This window comes from Lutjanus erythropterus, chromosome 11 (genome assembly GCF_056507025.1).
Source record: "Lutjanus erythropterus isolate fLutEry1 chromosome 11, fLutEry1.hap2, whole genome shotgun sequence".
Lineage (NCBI taxonomy): Eukaryota > Metazoa > Chordata > Actinopteri > Lutjaniformes > Lutjanidae > Lutjanus > Lutjanus erythropterus.
The window spans coordinates 40,651,006-40,676,338 of NC_139327.1; the positions used below are offsets into that span (position 1 = coordinate 40,651,006).

The 25,333-nt window shown below is 40.4% G+C and overlaps 3 protein-coding genes across 3 annotated transcripts; all 3 read left to right on the top strand.

Annotated features, from left to right (window-relative positions):
* The first annotated feature begins 3,981 nt into the window (after positions 1-3,981).
* LOC146319599 (odorant receptor 131-2-like) lies at positions 3,982-4,941 on the top strand. The gene has a single exon (XM_084730159.1). It carries the CDS (start codon positions 3,982-3,984, stop codon positions 4,939-4,941), a length of 960 nt encoding a protein of 319 aa, XP_084586285.1.
* Positions 4,942-6,945: 2,004 nt separating this feature from the next.
* On the top strand, positions 6,946-7,902 carry LOC146319600 (odorant receptor 131-2-like). The gene has a single exon (XM_084730161.1). It carries the CDS (start codon positions 6,946-6,948, stop codon positions 7,900-7,902), a length of 957 nt encoding a protein of 318 aa, XP_084586287.1.
* A 2,651-nt stretch (positions 7,903-10,553) lies between these two features.
* LOC146319601 (trafficking protein particle complex subunit 14-like) lies at positions 10,554-24,081 on the top strand. Its single transcript, XM_084730138.1, has 13 exons — positions 10,554-10,780; positions 11,638-11,978; positions 14,034-14,129; positions 14,828-14,957; positions 16,102-16,188; positions 17,154-17,274; positions 18,850-18,997; positions 20,251-20,333; positions 21,190-21,341; positions 21,621-21,757; positions 22,208-22,286; positions 22,655-22,769; positions 23,784-24,081. The coding sequence occupies exons 1-13, from the start codon at positions 10,588-10,590 to the stop codon at positions 23,938-23,940; spliced, it is 1,839 nt and encodes a 612-aa protein (XP_084586264.1). The 5' UTR covers positions 10,554-10,587; the 3' UTR covers positions 23,941-24,081.
* Positions 24,082-25,333: the final 1,252 nt, after the last annotated feature.

Consider the following 25,333-nt stretch of genomic DNA (forward strand, 5'->3'; position numbering starts at 1 on the left):
TCATCACCATTTTAAAGAGATACTTCACCAACTTTTCAACCAGTTTTGTATCACTGTAATGTGGGTTGAACATGCAAATAAAAAAGCATAAACAAGAAAAGTTAATACACTCGCATAATTTACCATACTTCATGTACTCTAACATACCCCATAATAAAGTGAAATGAAACTTTGGACCAATTATATCCCACCTTTTTAATGTGTGGCATAAAGTCCCAAAGCTTGCAAAAATCATTAAGACATTCTTTCGTCCATCTCCAATCTTTTATAATTATTCTCTTTTGATAAGGTGGGGTGACAAGTCTGTTCATTCTCTCCATGACATTGTAGGACAACAAAGTCTCTGTGAATTCCAAGATTTACAAAAGTCCTATAACCCCCTGAGCACTTCCTTTTTTTGGTTTAAAGTTGGGTGCAGCAATGCAGGCTCACGGTGTCCCATTGGGCTTGACTTGGATACCCATCCTCTTCATCTGATACTTTATTCTAAAGGTAAAAACAATGGTATTGTCTCAAACCTTTATAAATTTCCAAGGCCTCATACAAACCTTCGCCACTAGTAGACTTTGGAAGAAAGATATTATTACTCAGTCAGATCTGGTTTGGCACATTGTATGGTCAAATGTATCCCTGTCATTGAGAAATCCAAACCATCAAATGATTCATTATAAAGTTATTCAAAGATATGATGTCACACCTCAAAGATTACAACACATGAAACTTAGAACTAATCAATATTGCGACTTTTGCACAGACTTCATTAAGTATACCTGTTCAACTAGTTGTCAGCACAAATATCTAATCAACCAATCACATGGCAGCAACTCATGCATTTAGCCATGTGGACATGATCAAGACGACCTGCTTAAGTTCAAACTGAGCATCAGAGTGGAGAAGAAAAGTGATTAAAGTGACTCTAAACATGGCATGGTTGTTGGTGTCACACAGGCTGCTCTGAATATTTCAGAAACTGCTGATCTACTGGAATTTTCACTCACAACAATCTCTAGGGTTCAAAGAGAACCATCCGAAAAAGAGAAAATATCCAGTCAGCTGCAGTTCTCTGGGAGAAAATGCCTTGTTGATGTCAGATGTCAGAGGAGAATGGACAGACTGGTTTGACATGACAGAAAGGCAACAGTAACTCAAATAAACACTCGTTACAACCAAGGTACGCAGAAGACCATCTCTGAACACACAACATGTCAAACCTTGAAGCAGATGTACTACAGCAGCAGAAGATCACACCGGGTGCCACTACTGTCAGCTAAGAACAGGAAACTGAGGCTACAATTCACACAGGCTCACCAAAACTGGAAAATAGAAGATTGGAAAAACTTGGCGTGGTCTGATGAGTCTTGATTTCTGCTGCGACATTCAGATGGTCGGGTCAGACTGTGGGGTAAACAACATGAGAGCATGGATCCATCCTGCCTTGTATCAACGGTTCAGGCTGCTGCTGGTGGTGTCGTGGTGTGGGGGATATTTTCTCGGCTCACATGGGCTCCTTATTACCATCTGAGCATCATTTAAACCTCACAGCCTATCTGAGTATTGTTGCTGACCATGTCCATCCCTCTATGACCACAGTGTACACATCTTCTGATGGCTACTTCTGGCAGGAAAACACAAGATGTCACAAAGCTCAAATCATCTCAGACTGGTTTCTTGACCATAACAATGAGTTCACTGTACTCCAGTGGCCTCCACAGTCACCAGATCTCTGTTCAACAGAACACCTTTGGGATGTGGTAGAACGGGAGATTTAGATCATGGATGTGCAACTGACAAATCTGCAGCAACTGCGTGATGCTATCATGTCAAGATGAACCAAAATCCCTGAGGAATGTTTCCAGCACCTTGTTGAATCTATGCTGTGAAGAATTAATGCAGTTCTGAAGGCAAAACAGGGTCCAGCCCGCTATGAGCAAGGTGTACCTAATGACGTGGCCAGTGAGTGTATACTTTATGTATACTCATGGCTTTCTCTGTGGGTATCATCATGGATGATGGAGGAAATTGGCTTAAGTATTTAATTCCTTTGCTCTTGACTGCTGCTGGTTTACGTCTATGATGGTCATTGGATTCCCGGCTGGCAAATGGGTGGCTCCAGCCAGTCTTTATGAAAGCAATTTGAGCCTCTGATGCCTAGCATCCCTGAGACTCTGCTGTCCAGCTTCCCTGCCGACACCTCTCTAGTCCCCATGTTGACTGACACTAAGAGAACTCCTGAGCCATCCAACGTCTCTTCAGCCCCTGGATCATTCGAAATTACATTTGTTCCTGTGTCCCCCTGCAACTCACCTGCTTCTGAGTCTGGAACACCTGTTCCTGTTAAGATGCGTCCAACTCCTGTTGCAGCTGTGCCACAGCCATCTCCTGCTCCTCCTGGGCTGCAGTTGTCCCTGGTTCCTGTGGTGCTGCAGTCTTCAGGGCCTGTACCGCAATCATCTCCTGATCTTTCCAAGCTGCAACAGGCTTTATTTCATAGTAACCACAGCCTCCTGACTCCCTGTTACCATCAGCTCATCTGCCAGGATTCCCATTGCCTGCCTTCAGCACTGCAGCCATGTCACTGGTCTCCTGCTTGGCATCCAAGCCACTAGACTGTCCCTGCACTCCAGAAGCAAATCTCCGGTCCTATTCCATTTTCTCTGCTACACCCTGGCCATCGGCCTCCACACCAGTGCTACCCTATCCTTCAGCCCCCAGAGTGGGTCAGCCTTAGCCACCAGCCTCTGGACCGATTCCATGTATGTTGCCTGTCTCCAGGTCATCCTCCAGAGTAGCTCTACCTGTTTGACGGTCCACAAGCCTGTTCTCCACAACAGCTCTGCCTGTGTTTCCAGCATCCAGGCCGTTGTCCTTCAAAGCTCTGTCCTTTCAGCCCAACCTCCTGGTTACCTTCCAGACCTTCTCTGCTCCTCTATCACTACAACAGGCCACCCACCTGAGGTTCCCTTCTTGGACTCTCTGAGAGCCATTCCTTGAAGGAGGGGTACTGTTATGTTTTTGTTTCTTTGTTTTTGGCCTTTTCTGACCTTATTGATTACCATTTTTATTTACCTTTCTCTGGCTAGTTCCTTCTGTATTTGGACCCTTTGTTTTTCTCCTTTCGAGTGTCCTTGTGGCGTTGGACTTTCATCTGGACTTTTTAGGTTTTGGATTTCTTGCTTGGACTCGATTTGTTCACCATCTGATTGTGATCTAAGTGTGCCAATCCTCTCTAACCTTTTATTTAAATCTTTAAACTGCACTTACTCTGTCTCAGGTCTGAATTTTGGGTCCATTCACTTTACCACACTTAACATGTGCAACGCTGCAGTCCTCACAAGCACCAGGTGCCCATCGACCAGCTTGTTGGAAGCTGTCTATTCAGATGAAAGTGGGTCAAAGTGAGGATGAACTGAGTGGCTGCTGTATGAGATAAGTAAGGATGTTTTTGAACCATGAATCATGCAAAACAAAGTGGAGTTGCAGAATGAAAATGTGATGCTGCAAATGAACATAATAGGTCCCCTTTAAAATGGCAAGAGTCTGCTTAAAGCAAGTAGGTAAAAAAAATTCTATAAAGTAACAATGGTTTATTTTACTTGAAGAGTTCTAGTACTTTGTCTATCGCTGTATGTGCTGTTTGTCACGAATATGATGACGTGGATCAGATAATTGAGGCCGTGGAGAACGAGACATTACATCAGCCATTTTTAGAAATCATGTTAACATGAAACACAAGGGAGAAAGAGCTCATAAATGACCTGTGAGGGCAGACAAACCCTGCAGACCAGCTCTGCCTACATGGAAACAAGCCAGGCCTCTACCCTGCAGACTGTCTGCACAGAGAAAATGAATGTGGATGATTTTGTGTTTTGCATGTGACCATAACAGGTATTTGTACTATAAAGATCTCCTCACTATTCTAGGAACGCAAACTGGGCTTCAGTGACATCAACAAGTTATATTCATTTTTATAATTTTTCTATGATGTTGTATGCAAATCAGTCTCAGATTCTCATCATCTCTACTGAACAGCAGTATCGGGGATTTCTGGAAAGAGTGTTGTTTTCTATGCTGATTGGAATGCCATGCTGTCTGTTCCTCTTCATTAATGTCACCATGTTATTCACCCTGAGGAGTAAATCTGTGTTTCGGGAGACCTCCCGTTACATTCTGCTGTTTAACCTCCTTTTTGCAGACACTCTACTGCTGGCACTCAGTCAGTTACTGTACATAATGGCTACTTGTAGAATATTTCTGACGTATCCTGTGTGTGGTTTTCTCACAATGCTCACCATTCTTAACGATGTGATCTCCCCTCTCACACTGGTGGTGATGTCTGTGGAGAGATATGTAGCTGTGTGCTACCCACTGAGACACGCTGCCATCATCACCATCAGGAACACAGCAGTGGCTGTCATTGTGGTTTGGGCCTTCAGTTCACTAAATATCTTTATTCGAGTTGTTTTGTTGTTAGATTTTCCATTTGAAGACCTGGAGAGCCTGCAGATGACAGAGTTTTGCTCTGACATAGTCATGTTGCTTAATCCACTGTCTGATTATTATGGCAAAGCCTACACTTGTTTTGTGTTTGTATCAGCTGGTGTTGCAGTGAGTTGCTCCTATATTGGTGTGATGGTAGCAGCCAGATCAGCCTCCACAGACAAAGCTTCAGCTCATAAGGCTCGAAACACACTGCTGCTACATCTGGTGCAGCTGGGACTCACTCTCTCCTCAACTATGCACGCTTCTATTGTTGTATCACTCTCAACAATACTGCAAAGATTAGTAATGGTACGAATCAAGAGTATTTTCTATGTGTTTATTTATATCCTCCCCAGATGTCTGAGTTCTCTCATCTATGGTCTCAGAGACCAGACCATCAGACCTGTCCTCATGTACCATCTCTGCTGTCGACTGAAACTCAGTCATCATAATCAGGGCTGAGGTCTCACAAATTACAGTGAATCATTCAAGCATCATTTTCAGGGACAAATATTCATTTGAGAAAACATATGAGAAAAGGTGTATTTCCTGACGGTATTTATGTCCTACTGTAAAGTACATGTTCAGTGATTATTATCACTGTATATTAGTAAAATAAGTAACTGGCATAGTAACAGCAGGACTATATTATTTCCCTGAATTATTTATGATTGTCCAAGTTAACCCACAGGTGAATGTTGTTTGTACAATGGAAAGAATATAATCTTTGTATTTGTACATTATTTCTGGCCCATTTTACTGTATTCAAACATATTTTACCCCACTGCATTAGACTCCCCAGCCCTGTTGTTTAAAACCTTCTTTTCAGCAGCACATGGTAGATAAACCAGTAAATCATTTAAAAAGGGATCATACATATCACACTTTGTTTGTTATAGTTGACAATAATGTATCCAAAAACTGAATGTGTAAAATAAAGTACATTACTTTATGAAATTTCAAAGAAATATTTCTCTACAACGTGTGTGTAACACTGACACTCACAAGCCAAAGGAAAACTCATACAGTATGTAGTATCATAAGTATCATATACAAGTTTGTCTCCTCTGTCCTTGCGTCTCTTCCTTGCATCTCTGTCTCTCTCATGTCCTCGCTGGAGCTAAGATACGAGTAGAGGAAGGAAATAGAGTAGAGGAGACAAATTTACCGAATTAACTCTTCAAATGGAAAAGCTAACATGGATTCAAATGTAAAGCAATGCCCAATTAAGATTTCTAGAAATGATAATACCAAATAAGTTACCCCCCCCCCCAGACCTAAACTGTCCGAAGCACAGGGAAGAAAAAAAAAGAAAAGAAGAGGAAAAACGTGAGAAAGAAAGAGGTAAAGTAAAGATACAGTAGTGAAACGAAGCATCAGTTGTACTGCGTCAGTTATTTAGCACAGTGTACTGTTAAGTTGATCACTTGATTAGGGGGTTGGGGGTCAGGGGTTAAAGGTCCTTCATCATGTCTGTGTTGAATTAACCTCTTGTTTTTGTCTTTTTCCTGCCCTGTTACATTATTGCTTTGGTTTACTCTTTCCTGATTCTTTCCCTGTCTGTTCACTCACTGTGTTTTCCTCCATTCATTACTGTTTGGTCTTTCATCTGTAGTTTTTGGACTTGACCTGTATCTACCTGACCCTTCAAAGGGCTTTTGTATCTTGACATTATTTTCATTGAATCTTTGAAGTGCATCCATGACCTAAAATCTACATTTTGGGCCCATTGAGGTATTTCTCCTTGTTACCCCACTTGACACTTTAACTGCCCCTCAGGTGGCTTCAGCAAAGAAAGTGTGTTGTTTCAGAGGATGAACTCAGGGGATGTATGAAGGGCCTGTAAAAGATAAATAAGGATGTTTTTGAACTATGAATCATGCAAAACTGCACTACTGGAGTCACAGAATAAAAATATAAAGCTGGAAATGAGTACAATAGGTCTTCTTTAAAGCAGAGTCTGCTTGAAACCAGTCTGTGAATTGAATTTCTTTGAAATGACAGTACTTTAACTTGAGTAAAATATCATAAATATTTCCATTCCTGTTCTTAAGTGCATTCCTCATAATTACTGTAAGTTGAGTATTTGCTGCTTCATCATGAATCAGATTATTGTAAAGGTGGTGGTGGTTCAGAGATTACATCACTCATGAATATTTTTTGATCACATGAACATGACACACAAGTGTGTGTGAGGACAGTTATTAAATGACCTGTGAGGGCAGACAAACCCTGCAGACCAGCTCTGCCTACATGGAAACAAACCAGGTCTCTACCCTGCAGACTGTCTGCACAGAGAAAATGAATGTGGGTGATTTCAGATTTTGCATTTAAACTCAACAGGAAACTAAAGATGTCATGTTTTCACTGCTGCGTGTGTGCAAACTGCATAAAAAAACTGTGCTTTTGTGCTTCAATTACATCAACAGGTTTTTGTTTATCTTTGCTCTTAAATTCTTCTCTAATATGTTGTTTGCAAATCAGTCTCAGACTAACAATACTGATGGATTTCAGTACTGGCAGATTCTAGAAATTGTGTTGTTTTCTACTCCAAATACACTACCATGCTGTCTGTTCCTCTTCATTAATGTCACCATGTTATTCACCCTGAGGAGTAAATCTGTGTTTCGGGAGACCTCCCGTTACATTCTGCTGTTTAACCTCCTTTTTGCAGACACTCTACTGCTGGCACTCAGTCAGTTACTGTACCTACTGGCTGTGTGTAGAGTAAGACTGACGTATCCTGTGTGTGGTTTTCTCACAATGCTCACCAGTTTCAGTAATAACATCTCCCCTCTCACACTGGTGGTGATGTCTGTGGAGAGATATGTAGCTGTGTGCTACCCACTGAGACACGCTGCCATCATCACCATCAGGAACACAGCAGTGGCTGTCATTGTGGTTTGGGCCTTCAGTTTACTAAATATCTTTATTCGAGTTGTTTTGTTGTTAGATTTTCCATTTGAAGACCTGGAGAGCCTGCAGATGACAGATGCTTGCTCTACTATGGCCATGTCTCTTAATCCACAGTCTGATCATTATAGCAAAGCCTACACTTGTTTTGTGTTTGTATCAGCTGGTGTTGCAGTGAGTTGCTCCTATATTGGTGTGATGGTAGCAGCCAGATCAGCCTCCACAGACAAAGCTTCAGCTCATAAGGCTCGAAACACACTGCTGCTACATCTGGTGCAGCTGGGACTCACTCTCTCCTCAACTATGCACACTTCTATTGTTGTATCACTCTCAACAATACTGCAAAGATTAGTAATTGTACGCATGAAAAGAATTTTCTATGTGTTTATTTATATCCTCCCCAGATGTCTGAGTTCTCTCATCTATGGTCTCAGAGACCAGACCATCAGACCTGTCCTCATGTACCATCTCTGCTGTCGACTGAAACTCAGTCGTTACAACAAGGGGTGAAGTCTGATAAAATGCAGTGAATGATCCAAGCATCATTTTCAAGCATGAATATTGATTTAGAACAAAATTCAATGTGTTTATTTAAAAAAGCTTCTCACACCTGCTCCACCATTCAGTCTGCTTCCAGGTTGTAAACCAGACCAGCTCTGCCCTTCAGCCTGGCCTCCTGGTCAGACTCCAAACCAGACTCTTGACCATTTCTAACAGCTTAAAAGTGACGTGGTGTAGTTTGACTATTTATGAAGCACAGAGTATAAATTAACACCCAATTCTGTATGTTTTCAGGTTTAACTTTAGTTATTCCATTTTATTTTGAAAGGTTTTTGCTTTTGTGTATTTGTGTACTTTACTTCCTGTCTTTGTCCTTTACCTGCCGATTTTCTCTGTCATCTGTGTTTGATTTGTGTATTTAGTCTGTGTGTTTTCCCTGTTTGACTTGTCAGTTTGTCTCCCTCTGTTCACCATTGTCACGTTTTTGCCTTTACTGCTTTGGTCCCGGTGTTTTGGTCAACACTCCGGGTTGGGTTTGTCATTTTTGGACTAGCCTTGTCACCGGCCTCCTGCTCAGCCCTCCTGCCTTTTCTGCAGACCAGCCATAGGACTTCCACCGTGCTGTCCAGACGCCTGTCTCCTGGTCTTCAGACACAAGAAACCTATCAAGCAGACCACCCTGACCTGCAGCCAAACTCTTTTATTTTGTAACAGTCTGTCTGTTTACTTTACTTCCTGTCTTTCTCTTTTTCTTTACGATACTGCTGTTTTTAACCCCTTCTGATGAGTTTCCTGTGTTTCTACTTCCTGTGTTTTCCTCCTGTCTTTGCCAGTGTTACCTTATGGTTTTGGACTTTTGGTTACTCTGGATTTCTTCATCATCTGATTGTGACCTGTGCCTGCCTCAGCCTCCATAAGCCTTTGTATTTTGACTCTGCTTTGATTAAATCTTTGAATTGTAACTATTTTGTCTGAAGTCTGCATTTCGACTCCATTCAATTGTTTTTCCTGTTTTTCCCGCTGGACGTGTGACACCAGTGCCGTGGTGCTCACAAGCACTGGATGCTGCACTTTGACCGGCTTTAACCAGACTACATTTTTGTTGCATGAATAAATTGTGGAACATGATTAGAAACCTTTCCACTTTTTCATTTGGTTTTTATTTGTTTGTGGTGAAAGATACATGAAATGGTGCATTGCATATTTTCAGTGAGTTAGGTGCAGCCAAACTTTTCACCTTTCATTTTCAACTAAAATCAAACATTTTTTAGATGCCTGGAAAATCTTTTTTCAGAAATCAGATTACAGATTACATGTGATGTGAATACCAGTAAAACTATCATTTTAAAATAAAGGACTATATCCTCCATGCACAGTGAACACACAGCTGCCAATTCATTATCATGACCTCTAATGAAGAAATGCTTTCAAATTTCACAAATTTTTCTCTTTAAATCAGTTAATCGAACGATCAATCAGTTGTGCACCACAAAGGAAGGAAGAAACTAATAAACCACAACAATGAACATAAAACACCTAGAGCTGCAATGATTATTCTATTTTTAATCAAGACGTCTTTTTTTTTTTTTTTTTTTTTTTTGAATAAAACAAGTCTAATTTCTCTGATTTCAGCTTCTTAAATGTGAATATTTCCAGGTTTCTTTACTCCTCTCTTACGGTAAACTGATGATCTTTGATTTGTGGACAAAACAAGACATTTGAGGACTTGGGAAAGACTGATGGACATTTTTCACCATTTTCATGACATTTTCTGAACCATTATTACCATTTTATGAACATTAATCGATTAGTTGAATCGATTAATGGAGAAAATATTTGATAGATTAAATTCAAATAATCATTACAGAAAATTTGATACCAAGTATTAAGTAAAGTAATATTATTAATTTCTAAAGGAGTAATAAGTAAAAAGTAACCTATTCAATCCTCTTAGTAACTTGTACAACACTGGCCTGGTTATAATTATTAATACCAACACTAATTCTAATTCTAACAACTGACCAGTGAAAAGTTATGATTTAAGGATTTATCAATATTAAGTATCTGTAATTTCTGAAATGTCTGAGATGACGTCCTCAAATGTCTTGTTTTATTCTCAACTCAGTTTACTGATCAGAGAGGAGTAACGAAAGCAGAAAATATTCACATTTAAGAGACTGAAATCAGAGAATTTTGATATTTTTTATCTAAAAAAAATAGAACAATTTATCAAAAAGAAAAAATTGTAGCTGTAATGGAATACAGTGTACAGATTACACAATCCATTTATGTGTAATCCATTACTCTCCAAACCTGCAAGTAAAACAATAAAAGTAATCAAATGGTAATGATAAGGAACAAAGTCAGTGATCAACAAGCCTCAACAGTTTTTATTTATTTATTATTATTTTATTGTGTATAGTCTACCAGTATTTCGAAAATTACTCCGATTTGCTTCCTTTTGATGCCTGTTTGGTTAATAAAGATTGAAAAATGGCTCCATGCACACCGCCGTGTCGTCACTACAATAATATGGCCACTACGGGGCGCAATAGTCTAATTTTTCCATATCTGTATGTAACCCAGATAATGACCGTACTTTTATTTTGAAAGTGAGGACAGGAAGTGTGTGCTTTATTGTTACGTTGACTCTGGTCCTTGCTCCTGCTCGCGCAGCCTCCTCCGCCGGTCGCCATGGTGCAGATGATGGAGTCGCAGTGCGAGTATTTCATGTATTTCCCGGCGGTGCCCATCACGGATCTGTCGGACCCGGCCCGTTACCGCACCCTGCCCCGCAGGAGTCACCTCTACCTGGGCGAGACGGTCCGCTTCCTCCTGGTGCTGCGCTGCAGGGACGGAGGGGCGACGCCGAGCGAGCACGGCCCCGGTGAGGAGGGGAGGGGAGGAGGGGAGGAGGGGAGGATACAGACCCGACCGGCTCAGGATGAAAGGGAGGAGGAGGAGGAAAGGGTGGGGAGATATTGTTGAATTGTCTGTGTAATATAGTATGTTTTTATTAAGAGTTAGTATCATTTAATATTCACGTGTCCCCCCCACTAAAACTTACTGAGTTTAAAATGAAAGATATTCCTGCAGTTGCATCAAAATCAGTGAAGAATTTCTTAAGTTCTTCATCTTTTTATTTTCCAGACTCCATAGTGACAAAATACAACAATACAAAACCCAACAGGCCACAGTGTAATTCTAATAATTCATGTACCTGAACAAGTACCACAGTTTTTATAATAAAATAAAGGGGGGAATCAAGTTATTAATATAAAATCATTGATAAGAATGTGATAAAATGTCGCATCCTGAATAAAAATTAAATATTTAAACAATAACTTCGTACAAAAACACAATATGCTGGTTTCATGACTAAGAGCGACTCCATCCTGTACATCTAGGGAGACAAAACAGCTGTTTGTTTTTTTTTTATTAATTAGTTAATTAATAAAAACAGGTCTAAAACACCAGAGAATATTGGACCAAACCAGGGCTAAATTACTGTGAAACACTGAATTAAAACACTGTGAAAGACTGAATTAAACCGGGACTAAAATGTCACAAAATACACGACCAAACCAGGCTGAAACACCAGAAAACGTCCACGGCTAAAATACTGTTTAAAAAAACACTGGATTAAACCCGAGCAGTTCTGATACATGAGAGACCAGAGCGTTCAGCCTCAGGGATTATTGAATGAAGGTGGTCAGTGAAGATCGTGTGATCATTTCCACGCAGGGGCCACTGATGGCACTGCAGGGGGCTTTGGGACGGAGTCGGCCAGTAGCCGTGCGTGGAGGGAGTTGGCTGGCTCTCTGTGTGCAGTGGCCAGCGTGAGTCCAGGTGAGAGTAGCCGGCATAGAGGCAACCACCACCAGCATCACCACGACTACCAGAGCAGCGGGGATGAGGCCAACGAGGACGGCGAGGAGGACTACATTGCTGCAGCGGAGGCAGCCATTGCGGCGCTCGGCAGCAGGGTGGACTCTCGGTGTCGGAGCTTCAGGGACTGCAAGCCGCTGCTGATCCACAACTCTTCTGGGACGGCGGCGAGGGAGTTCCGCAGGGCACCTGTTCAGGTACAGCAGCAGTCATACCTTCAGTGACAGAGAGAAGTCCAGCAACTATTCAAACAATGTAGAAGTGGTGGCCTGGTGGCGTTGGCCCCATGCTGTGCTGAGCAGTGGTGGACAAAGTACTCAAGTACCAGTACTTGAGTCAAAGTATAGATATTCCTGGTCAAATATTACTCAACTACAAGTGAAAGCTGCTCAGTCAAAATTTTACTTGAGTTAAAGTACTACAGTACTTGGTTTTAAAAATACTTAAGCATTCAAAGGTACATGTTTATAAAAATACTTAAGTATTCAAAAGTACAAATTACAAAGTACATTTTCTAATATCAATACATGCTGTATTGTTTTAATGATGCATTTACTGAACCTTGTAACTCTGAAACCACCTGATGCTCTGACCTGCTGTAGATCCTCTCTGATACACAAAGTCTATAGAAACACCTTAAAAACTTCAACATAGAAATACAATCAAAAACAAAAAGGACAGCTGTTGTCATTTTCTGATGTGACTGTATTAAAATCACATCATAAAATTAGACTGAAGTCGACTGTAAGGATTTCTTTAAGTCTGTTAAATAACTCAGATTTGTTTCTGTCTTCAGAGGCAGTATATGTACATGAATTATGTGATATTTTTCACCCCGATAAAAACAATCCAACTTTAAAAGCTACCTGGAATAATTAATAATTATAATAATATCTTGAGATTTAATTTTCTTATTCCTGCCGTCACCATTACTGCTTTTTGTTTGAATGAAAGAGGGAGAGTTTGCTTGTGCTTGTTAGTGGACGTACTTCTGCTTTTACATCAGTCCCAGGAGCTCTGTGATTGGTTTCTTTCTGTGAGGAACACGTCATGTGACCAACTGCATTTCAGAAAAGAAGAAACACCAACAGCTGACTTCAAAGCTTCAGAGAAATGTAGTGGAGTGAAAGTCAGAAGTTTCCAAAAAAACAAATACTCAAGTAAAGTACAGATACTCAAAAAATGTACTTAAGTACAGTACTCAAGTAAATGTACTTCGTTACTGTCCACCGCTGGTGCTGAGGCACTGACTCCTCTGCAGCGGCCGTGGGTTCGACTCCTGCCTGTGGCCCTTTGCTGCATGTCATCCCTCAGCTCTCTTGTCCTCTTTAATGTTGTATCTTCAGCTGTCCTGTTGATTAAAGGCATGAAACCGCCAAAAACTATTTTAAAAATATGCCGAAGTTGTTAGAATCTAAGGCACTAAGGAGGGTAATTCTGGCCTTTCTGGCAGAAAGGCACTGCCATTAAAAAAGATGCTGCACATGGGGTTTGTTTCTATGACAACAACATCTTGTTGGACTATTTGCATGTTCATGAATCCTTGAACTGCAAATGATGGAAAGGTGTGCAGTTATATGTAAACCATTTTAACAAAGTTTTTGAAGTTATTTTGCAAAAACAAAACAAAATATCAGAGCCACTTTATTACGTCTTGCAGAGCATTTTATATTATTGATGACTGGAGGTGGACTTTAACGTCGCCTCGTCTATGAACATGATTTCTGTCCGAGTCATGTCAGCAATGATGGTTGTTTAACAGTGAAGACAACAACTCCCATGATTCCATGCTACTGCAGCTGTTATAAAACGACATCTTTTGTTATTGTGTTCATTTGAGAGAGACACGGGTATTTTGGATAATTATCAGCATCACCAAACAGTGACAGGATGCAGCAGACATAAAAGTGAGCGTTCTGTTGTTCAGTATGTCACCATGAAGGTGTTAGCTGGTGCTAATTTATCTCAACTAAAATCTGCAACAACAAATGTAATGATGAACCAACCTTGTAAACATTTGTTGTGTTCACAGTGAAGAGAGGAGCTGAAGATCTGATGTTAAAGATCAATGTAACAGATATGTCAGAGTGTCATCAACAAATATTAACATTTTGGGTTTTAAGAGCACGTTTTCACATCTATTGGATGGATTGCCATGAAATATTTTATTAAAATTAAAAGAAAACTGTTGAACATCAAACACAGCCGAGACAGTTCTTGTGTTACTGTGTGTGTCTGTTTCTCCTCGTCAGTCTCCTCTGGACGAGCCGGTGGTCTTGACGGATGAAGTGATCTTCCCCCTCACCGTCTCTCTGGACAAACTCCCCGTCAGCACCCTAAAAGTCAAGGTCAGGTGGAACATCTGTTGTCTCATTTTGAAAGAAAAATATCAATCTGGCAATAATTTTTCCTCTAATTGTTTAGTTGGTTGGTCCATAAAATATCAGAAAATAATGAAATTTGCTTAATTAATCCCGTCACAGTCTTGTCTCTCCACCTGTTCTCACATGTTTGGACCTATTTTTCAACTAGTGATCAATCTGGCAATAATTTTTCCTATAATCCAGTGTTTCCCAACCCTGGTCCTCAGAGCTCACTGTCCTGCATGTTTTAGATGTTTCTCTGCTCCAACACACCTGATTCAAATGATCAGGTTGTTATCAGGCTTCTGCAGAGGTTTGATGACGAGCTGATCATTTGAATCAGGTGTGTTGGAGCAGAGAAACATCTAAAACATGCAGGACAGGGGTTTCTGAGGACCAGGATTGGGAAACACTGCTATAATCAATCAGTTGTTTGGTCAATAAAATGTCAGAATATGCTGATCAGTGTTTCCCCGACTCCAGGATATTCAGTTTACTGTCAGAGAGGAGTAAAGAAACCAGGAAACATTCACATTTAAGAAGCTGAAATCAGAGAATCTGGACCCTTTTTTCTTTAAAAATGACTCAAACTGATAAACTGATTGTGAAAATAGTTGCCGTTAAGCTGAAGTGTAACCCTCCTGACATGAAGATCTGAGTGTTTCCTGTTTGTTCGTGTTCAGGTGATGGTGACGGTGTGGAAGAGGGAGGCGGAGAAAGCGGAGGTGCAGGAACTCGGATACCTGAGCGTCCTGCAACAGCGAGAACCAACACACACCTTCAGACACGACCTCAACACCTTCAAGGCTCAGGGTACAATTCACACACACACACACACACACACACACACACACACACACACACACACGTACATGTTAGGACCCTCTTGACATGATCAATTTCCTAGCCCCTTTGCACGATCTTTAAAGGGATAGTTCACCCAGAAATGAAAATTCAGTCATTATCTCCTCACCTGCAGATCTCTGCTGGAGTTTCACAGGAAAACGTTGCAGAATCTCATAAACAATGGAAGTGAATGGTGACCAGTTTTCAAACATAAAAAAAAACCCAAAAACAACAGATTATAGAACATATGAAATTATCCGCTCCTTTCTCCAGTTTCTGTGTGTGTGCAGGCTTCAGAGTTACTGAGGAGAACAAGTTTGTTTTAAATAACTCCTAACTTTTGCTTAGAAAGTGTCGTACGCCTTCTGTTGTGCACACGCCACATTTATAAATGAGGAGTCACATCTTCTACACACTTGGCTCAATCCTAAGGACTAAAACAGAAGTCAGAACATGTCATGTCATTTTGTGTGTGCTCAGAAACAGATGACTGCAGGTGTCTCAGTGTTGTTATTCATGTTCCAGCTGCAGACACACGGGGGCGCTGTGGCCCTTCATGACCACCAGGTTTGCTCCTCAGTTACTCATTCAGATCAGGTCATCATATAAAAGTGGTGTGTTTTAAACCAAGGAAGAATATGACTGAAAATATATCAACACAGAAAAAGACTAAAAGTAGAAATTTATTATTGCAGCATGAAACCGAAACGAACCAGATCAAATGTACAAATATGAAGTTTGGTTCAGACTTCCAGGTGTAAAAAAAAAAACGAGACATTTAATGACACTGTGATTTACATGTTTTCACTCTTGATTTGACATTTTAATTATTAATCCATTAATCCATAATAAAAATAATCATCAGGAGCAGCTTTAGAGTATGAGACAAACTCTGGAAGTGTATCTGACAAACCCTCCCATCCTCCTGTCCTCCCGTCTTCCCATCCTCCTGTCCTCCTGTCCTCCCGTCATCCCATCCTCCTGTCCTCCTGTCCTCCCGTCATCCCATCCTCCTGTCCTCCTGTCCTCCCGTCATCCCATCCTCCTGTCCTCCTGTCCTCCCGTCATCCCATCCTCCTGTCCTCCTGTCTTCCCGTCTTCCCGTCCACAGTGAGCACCACTCTGACTGTCCTGCCGCCGCCCACTGTCCGCTGTAAGCAGATGACCGTCTCCGGGAGACACCTTGCTGTCCTCAAAGGTACGACATCATCACTTCTTATACTGATGAAATTATGTTGTATTATTATTATGTATTATATTATGTTGTGTGTATTTTACAAGCTACCAACCAAGTCCTCACATTCTGTACTCAAGAAGTACTACAGATACTTGTGTAAAAAAACTTGTGTGAGAAAAGAAGAAGTACTAATTCAATTTGTTAACAGCAGTAAAAGTGAAAAAGTTCGTCTCTGACATGTAAAAGTAAAAAGTCGTCCTCTGAAGAAATTTCTACCAGACTGAACCTTTTCTCTCTTTTTTGAGTTTTTCTCTCTCGTCTGTTTCATCCTGTTATGTCTTTTATGTACTTTCTCTACTTGTCCTGTCTGTCCTGTGTGATGTCCTCTGAGGGATCCACCAGTGAATTAAAATCAGTCTTGATGTTGGAAGGCGGCGCACAATGATGCAAAATATAAATAATCAATAATTCACCTCAAGGTCATTAAAACTAAAGTAACGAGTCTATTTTATTAATATAAGAGGAGAAAGTTCAGATCTTTGTGTTCAGATTGTGTTTGTAAAACTACTTCAGATCTTCCTGAGGAGTTAATTTTCTTTGTTAGCTAGCTACAAGGTCAGCCAGCTAGCACTAACTTCATAATGTTAGCCTGCAGCTAATGCTAACATGAAGAAATAAGCACCAAAGGACAAATTCAGGTTTTTGCTTTACTAGAATAAAGTTTATAGACTTCAGTAACCTTGGACCCATACTTTTACTTTTCTTAATATGACGTTAGCATTAGCTGCCAGCGGGTTGAGAAATTAGCACCAGCTACCAGTCAAATACTGTGAAAATGTGAAAGTGTCTGGTTTATATTGAATGAAAGAGACTTGAAATCATTTTGAAAGCAAATCTTTGAAGTTCAGTATCTCAAAACTACTCAGAACGTAGATGGAACCATATAATTAAAAGGGTTCCGTCTCCTCCTCTGTTCTCCTCTCCAGTGCTGAATGAGTCCTCTCAGGAGGAGGTGAGTATTCGAGATGTTCGGATTTTACCAAACCTCAACGCCTCCTACCTTCCCATGATGCCAGACGGCTCCGTGCTGCTGGTGGACAACGTGTGGTACGTACAGAAACACGTGTTCACTGTAATCTTATGTTACATGACATCTTCTCACTTTATGTCCTTTTATGTTATATTCCTTTATATTACTTCTTTTTTTTTTACATTGTGTTATATTAAGGTAAAATGTGTCGTCATGAATGAAGCCTTGTGGTGCTACAGAGGTTCCACTGATGTAAGAGAACATGACTGTTTACGCCTGCAGGAAGCTCCTCTTGTCCTAATAAATGTTTTGTATCATCTGTTCTTTTTGTATCATCTGTTCTTTTTGTATCATCTGTTCTGTAAAAACAGTTTTCATACCAGAGAGTATCAGTAAACATGTACTTCAGTCCTCTGTAGGCTCAGATCAGTCCAGGATCACAGATATATGACTCAGACTGTTCCACTTGTTATATTTTGAAATGTTCTGTCTCTGTTCTGTTACGTTTCATGATGTTACACTGTGTCCTGTTCAGTTACAATAAATTATATCACGTTCTGTTATTGTCGCTGTCCAATGAAAACACTTCTCTCCCTTTATGTGTGTTAGGTGTTTTATTGTGAACAGCAGCTGCTGCCGGCATCCAAGATAAATTTTTCCTTCAGGACGATAGAGTCTGTCTTTTTTCAGGAGCTCAGAAAGAACAGCAGCCATGTTTTCAGCTTTGTGGAGCTGCATTTTCCAGTGGTTTTATAAATGCTTTGCTTGTTTTAACACTGAAATAAATTTATATGTGCAATAACTTTATTAACATAAAAAACACAAAGCTGCTGGTATCTCAATTAAACATATAGTAGGGGAGACCAGGGACGGTTGTAACTCACTGAATGTTTGTGTTAAAACTCTCAGATGTTGAAACAAAGAACTCTGACTTATAACAAACAGAAACTGTTTTTGGTTTTATTCTTGTTCTCGTTTCCAGACCGATTATTACTTTCTGACGGTTCGAGGTGGAAATTTATTCTTCTTAGTGTGAAAATAACACAAAAACACAAGTGTTTACGCTTGGCCGCCACAAGCCAGTTATCCCTGTGGTAACCTTTCTGACACCTCCTGCTTAAAACCCAAAAAGTGTTTCTGGCTCTGAGTGATTCTAGATTAATCTAAAATAATGAATCAGATCAGTGATGGTTATTATCCTACAGAAACACTGCTGTGAATATAACTAAAAAAAATATTCCTTCCTTCAGTTTTATTCAGAAATTTAAAATCACCATATTTGGGGAAATAAGTGTTTTTTACCGGACAGTGACATCATGTTATATTAAATTTAATATCATTCCCCTCTGTTACTTCATGTTCTGTCTCATTTTTCGTGATATTTTCTGATGTTATGTTGTATTTTGTTACGTTTTGTTGTTACCTTCTGTTTCTTTGTGCTGGTTACTTGACATTTTATTGCGTTACACTGCGTTCTGTTCAATAAAGTTTTGTTCCATCACGGTCTCTAACATTCTTTTACATTCTGTTATGTTCCTTTAACTGTGTGACATTAGGTTCCACAGTGTTACATGATGTTCTGTTATGTTCAGACTCTCTGTTTGATGGTTTGACTTGACGGCGCTCAAATGTCTTCCTCTCCCGCTCTGCAGCCACCAGTCAGGTGAGGTCGGCATGGCGTCTTTCTGCAGGGTGGACAGCCTGGCCGGCCGCCTTCCCAGCATGCTCAGCGCTTTGGAGGAACACGACTTCCTGTTCCAGCTGCACCTCAACGACATGCCGCAAGACGACTCCAACGAGGTTCGGACGTCTTTGTGATCTTTTTTGTTATCAATGAGTTTATTTCTGATTTTACTGTATGATTTTTGTTTGATCTGAACATATTTTGTGTTTTCTGTTTTTATCTGTGACTCGTTTTTGGGGCCTGTCTGCATCAGGAAACTCTTGACAAGGAGGTTTTTATTCAGTCAGGCTTTACTGGTTGAACAAAGGTTCAAAAAGTAACAAAATCCACAAATCTGATACACTAAAAGGAACTAAATGCTTGTAAGAGTTGCATGACTGTGGCAACAGAAAATCTGAATTTCTTTCCTTAACAACATGATTTATTTCAGGAAAAAAAAAATCTTTCATTGCAGTTGACAGAAAGTGGAAAATCCTGAATTTTATGACGCATCAACCATGAAACAAAGTTAAACCTCTTCAGCTCTCGTCCCTGGAGATTAATTTGCGATGCAGCTCAGCACTGTGGGTCAAGTTTTTCTATCATAAATCTGTAATAAAACTTTGTGTTGTCTTTTGTTTAGAGCAGTGGTCTGCAACATTTACTCTCAAAAGTGCCATTTTTTGACAAAAAAGAAAGAAAAGGAGCCACAATTATTTTTATATTTTCCTTGGAGACTTTTGCATCCATATCTGCTAATACACATTTAACTCGATGAAATATTAAAACCTTTTTTTAATTTGATGTGTTGGCTACACGTTTTACTCAAAAATCACAAAAACTCCAAGGCATTCTCACGGTCATGTTAGACCTTAAGCCGTGACAATAAAGGCATGTTAACTGTTTTAAAAGTGAGTTTCAAGACCACTTCAAAAAATGCATTGTGACTCCAGGAAGTGCACCTAAGCAGACAGTTTTTGATTTTTACAGCTGGGGAGATCTGCAACAATGATAAATGAACATTGAAAGTATTTTTTTTTTATTATTATTTTTTAACATATTATTTTTGTCAAAGCCACAGGAGGCAAAAGAGCTGCAGCTTATAATGGAGGTATATGATGTCATTCCCATGATGCTCTGTTGTGTCTCAGTAGTTGTTGCAGCAGTTTTTGGGTTGATGTCGTCTATAACAGAGACTTGGTGCAAACTTGAACTTTTTTGACTGCTGGATGCTTCCAAAATCCCACATGAAGCCACCGGGACCTTGAGGAACAGCAGAGGTTCATGACTGGACTGCAGAGCTTCAACATGTTCTACGTTTCACCTGTTTCAGTCATAATATGTCATCGCAGTGTGTCAGTTTTCAGAACGCGGGTTGTCTTATTTTCAGGGGCTGGAAGTTCCTCTGGTCGCTGTGCTGCAGTGGTCAACTCCCAAGATGCCTTTCACCAACTGTATCTACACACACTACAGGTAAGGAAGCACTGTTTTTCAGCACAGGTGAAGTATGCGGTGACCTGAATAGTATTTGAAGCCATTAAAGAAAAGATGTAATCAGTGTCGTGCAAGTTCACACTAGTTTATGTCCATTTGTTCTGTTTTTTAAAATGTAATTTTTAATAGAACCTTGTCCTACCAGGGACACTGGAGTCTGTACCATTTAATATGACATCATATTAATCATGTTTTTGTATTAATTTGAAGGGGTATGATAATATATAACAACAATATACACTACAGCAGACAACAAACTTGAACAGCAACATGAACAGGAAATTTCCAACTGTGAACCTCTGGAAATTCTGACTTTCTTGTTCAAACTGAACGCAACATAATGCATTAAAAGGAGGAGACAATGAAGACAGAGGAGACGAGTGGACCTGTCTCTCTGTTCGTCACTGTCAACAGAGACTCCAGTCTGCAGTGTAGCTCATACACTTCATGCTGCACAATCAGTCAGTTTTTATATCATGACTCCATTTTTACAGGCTCTCTCGCCCTCTCTCTCTCTCTCTCTCTCTCTCTGCTGCAAGTCTGCATCACACTTTTTGGATGATGTGAACATTGTTATTTCTGTCAAGAGTGAACGAAGCTCACCTTCATCTTCATTAGTTGCAAACTGATTCATTCAGAATCGTTCAGAATGAAACCCCGTCTGTCTGAAGTGAATCACTCAAACCTGTCGGGTCTGTACAGACCTGAACTGACGGACAGTAACAGTTTATCCTTTAAGTGACTTCAGATGTTTGTTAAAAAATGTGAGAGAGGACGATTCACTGCTTCTTGATATTTGCAGGGACATGTCCTGACTGTCCCCCCTCCCTCTCAGGTTGCCGTCTATCCGTCTGGACCGGCCGCGCTTCGTCATGACGGCGAGCTGTCCGAGCACAGTCAGGGTGAAGGAACACTTCAAGGTCAAATACGTTCTGCTCAACAACCTGCAGGACTTCCTGGCTGTTCGCCTCGTCTGGACTCCAGAGGGTCAGTCTGTGTGTGTGTGTGTGTGTGTGTGTGTGTGTGTGTGTGTGTGTGTGTGTGTGTGCGTGTGTGTGTGTGTTTGAGTACAGGCTACATCACACGTTATCATGTTTTCAGAGAAAGTGTTTCGCTCTCTGAGCCTTTAAAAGCCTTTTATAGTCTGTCAGGTGGTTTCTGAAAGAGTTCTTTGACTCCAGAGTCTGACAAATATATTATCTGTGTGTGTGTGTGTGTGTGTGTGTGGGTGTGTGTGTGTGTGTGTGTGTGTGTGTGTGTGTCCAGGTCGAGGTCAGGGCGAGGACTCGACGCTGGCTGCTGTGGTCTGTCACACTCCTCTCAGTAACCTCGGTCACTGTCGGAAGGGAAGCACTCTGTCGTTCAGCGTGGCGTTCCAGATCCTCAAACCAGGACTGTACGAGGTAAATCAACCCTGAAGCACCCAGAAACAGAGCGCAGCTGACACGCCGTCAGACGCTTCACCAGAGCGCACCGCGCAGGACAGCTGACACGCCGTCAGACGCTTCACCAGAGCGCACCGCAGAGCATGCAGGACAGCTGACCACTGTTTTTGTCTCTGACAGACTCAGATTGTTCTTGTTAGTGTCTGACAACATAATGGAAAGGATCAGTACAGTCAGAGGTGATGCTGGACAGGTGATGCTCCCCGGTGCGCTGATTTTATAACAGAACTACAGGAGTTTGAATTTCTCTGACTGTCAGAAAATCAGATGTTTTCACATCACAGATGATGCAGAAAGGCATTAAGTTATTCAGAGCCAGCCCTTTTCTCATTTCATATTTATTCACCTCCCTCAGTAAATCAGGTTTTCTGTTTCCTCCTCTGATGAACTCTCCGTCTCTCTCTGCAGCTGAGTCAGCACATGAAGCTGAAGCTCCAGTTCACGGCGTCGGTGTCGAACCCTCCACCTGACGCTCGGCCGCTGTCACGTAAGAAACCAAACTTCACCCTGGTTCTGAGTTTGTTTTGAAAGTTTAAGTTTTGAAAGTCAGTAACAGAGCAGGAAGTATCATTGTCACTTTAATATATTCCTATTTTTCAACTAGTGATCAATCTGCCAATAATTTTCCCACTAATCAATTAGTTGTTTGCTCCATAAAATGTGAGAAAATGTTGATCAAAGTCCAAGATGACGTCCTCAAATGTCTTGTTTAGTCCACAACTCAAAGATACTCAGTTTACTGTCACAGAGGAGGAAAGAAACCAGAAAATATTCACATTCAAGAAACTGGAATCAGAGAATTTTGAGGTTTGTGAGAGTTGTGTTTATTGTGTCATGTTCTCCGCTACCTGGCAGGTAAAAACAGTCCGTCCAGCCCGGCGGTTCGAGACCTGCTGGACCGTCACCAGGCCAGTCTGGGTCGATCTCAGTCCTTCTCCCACCAGCAGCCGTCTCGATCCCACATCATGAGGTAACAGACAGACCGTCGGTGACTCAAGTCAGAGTTTAACTACTGTTCAGTTTGATGACGTTAGTTTTTGTCCATTAGTCTGTTCAGATTATTCTTAGATGGGTTTAAGGTGATTTTTGACCAGGAAGAGGCAGAAAGATCAACGGTTTCATAGAGGGAGGGACTATATAAGAAACTACAATAAAATCAATTGTTGCACATCCTGTAATCAATTCCTCCAGGAATTCAGCCAATCCCCGTGAATTCTACACAACCTTATAATTTTGTCCAGTCATCCCAACTTATCTGCAAAATTGACCAATCATTGCATAAATGTAAGTCTCAATGAATGAACTCAGTGTTATTATTTACCATGTACCAGATGTATCATTATTATTGACATTTATCAATTATCAATGCTCTGTTCACTTATTTTTTTTTATATGTATAATTTTGTGCTGGTTTTGAGTTTGAGCTCCAAAAAGATTTTGTTTCTTTGTGGAAGTGAACTTGTGACCAGAGTGTGTTTTCATTCAACAAGTTGCATTTGATTTTTAATGATTTATAAAAAATATTTTTTTTTTTTGCTATTTTCACTATTTTCACTCCTGCAATTTGATTGCAAAAAAACACCTAAAAACATCACAACATGGATCACAATTTTTTAGAAAATCTGCTGTGAAATCAGACATTTTCGGACCAAACACTCCTGTGAAACACTGGAGGGAATGTTTAGTCAATTATACAAAGAAATCACAACTTTCTGGCAGTTTTCACTTGTTCTAACAATTTCATTGCAAAAAAACATTGCAACATGCATCGCAATTTTTATTTACAAAAGTTGCCGTGAAACCAGGTGTTTTAGTCTACAACAATCCCAAAGACAGACCACGAAACCCTGGACGGACTGTCAGTATGATAACAACTGAAACGCTCTGAAAACTTGAGTATCAGTTAACACTTTAAATTCAAACAATTTTTAGTTTCTGATACTTTATAACGTATCTTGTTGTATTTGTTTCTGTTGTGTGTCAGGACGGGCAGTGCCATGGAGCGGCGGGCCATCACTCCTCCTGTCGGCTCGCCAGTAGGGCGGCCGCTCTACCTGCCGCCGCAGGACAAAACGCTGCTGTCGCTGGACAAGATCGCCAAGAGGGAGTGTAAAGTGCTGGTGGTGGACCCCGTCAGCTAGGGAGCAAGGAGACAAGGAGGCAAGGAAGGAAAGAGAAGACAGGATGAGGACACAGTGAGGAGAGGAGAGGCCTTGAAAGAAGAAAATAGTTTGTTTGTTTTTTTTAACCACAAAGTAAAAGACCTGAAACGCAGGTGAAAGTCACAGTACAGGACAGTTCACACTGTAAATACTAATCTGATGTATTATCATGTTTCTGTGTTATTTAAAGGAACAGCTGAGGTGAAAAACAGAAATATTCACTTCACCTTTTATTTCAGTGTTATTATCAGTCTGTTGACAGTCAGTATCAGCTGGTTTCTACTCGTCTTCAACAGAATTTATGTCATTTAACGAGTGTTCGGTTTTCTGTTTACAGCCGACATGTTTTCTGAATTCCACAACAGTTGGGACGTTGTTTAAAACGTGGTCATTTTTGACTTGTATTCAACTGAATCCAGCACAAAGACGAGATAGATTTAAAGGACCAGTCTGTAGGAATTACTGTTGAGTTTACAGATTACAAACGCCTCACCTCACCCTCCCCCTCCAAGTGTGTAGGAGAACCGACAGCGGCTGCAAAACTCAAACAAAACATGAAATGTTGTATGTTGAACCAGTGTTTGATTTGTCTGTTCAGGGCTACCGTAAAAAGATGGCGGTACAACATGGCGGCTTCTGTGAAAGAGGACCCGAGTCATCTGTAGATATAAACGGCTCATTCCAACAAAAGCATCATTATTTCTTCTACTTTTTTCATGTTGTTTTTTTAAATCATTTATCTGAGAAGGCGGTCTTCAACAATTTTAACAGTCAGAAGTTACAAAAGGTTAAACACTGATTTAAGTCACTGTATATTACTGGAGCTGCAGTGATTAATCAAATCAATTGATTATTAATCGATTATTAAATTAATCGCCAACTGTTTTGATAATCAATTAATCAGTTTGGGTCATTTAAAAAGAAAGTCTGTTCTGATTATTGTCTAAATGTGAATATTTTCTTGTTTCTTTTTGGTTTCTGAGGACGTCATCTTGGACTTTGGGAAACACTGATCGACATTTTTCATGATTTTAGGGACCAAACAGAAAGACTTGAACATTAGCCAACATTAGCTATAAAGTAAAAAAAAAACAATAGCTAGCTAAAAAGTTTGTTAGCCTGGTTAGATTTCTTATGATGACTCAGCAGAGAGGCTCCAATTTCTTCTCCATTAAAATTAGATTTTGGCCGAAAAACGTGATAATTTTTCTCAATCATGGCATAAAAGCAGCATTTTAAGTTTTCAAAATGAAGAAAAATAATTAAATTAAAAATGTAAATTGTGCATAAGGTTTAATCTAAATTGGATGAAATGGATGTTTGGTTTAAAAAAAAAAAACATGCAGACATGTGAGCACACAGACGTATGATC

Coding starts and splice junctions, on each gene's coding strand:
- LOC146319599 (XM_084730159.1), top strand. CDS start 3,982: ATGTTGTATGCAAATCAGTCTCAGATTCTCATCATCTCTACTGAACAG.
- LOC146319600 (XM_084730161.1), top strand. CDS start 6,946: ATGTTGTTTGCAAATCAGTCTCAGACTAACAATACTGATGGATTTCAG.
- LOC146319601 (XM_084730138.1), top strand. CDS start 10,588: ATGGTGCAGATGATGGAGTCGCAGTGCGAGTATTTCATGTATTTCCCG. Junction 18,998..20,250: donor CGCAAGACGACTCCAACGAG/GTTCGGACGTCT, acceptor TCTTATTTTCAG/GGGCTGGAAGTTCCTCTGGT. Junction 21,758..22,207: donor TCAAACCAGGACTGTACGAG/GTAAATCAACCC, acceptor CTCTCTCTGCAG/CTGAGTCAGCACATGAAGCT.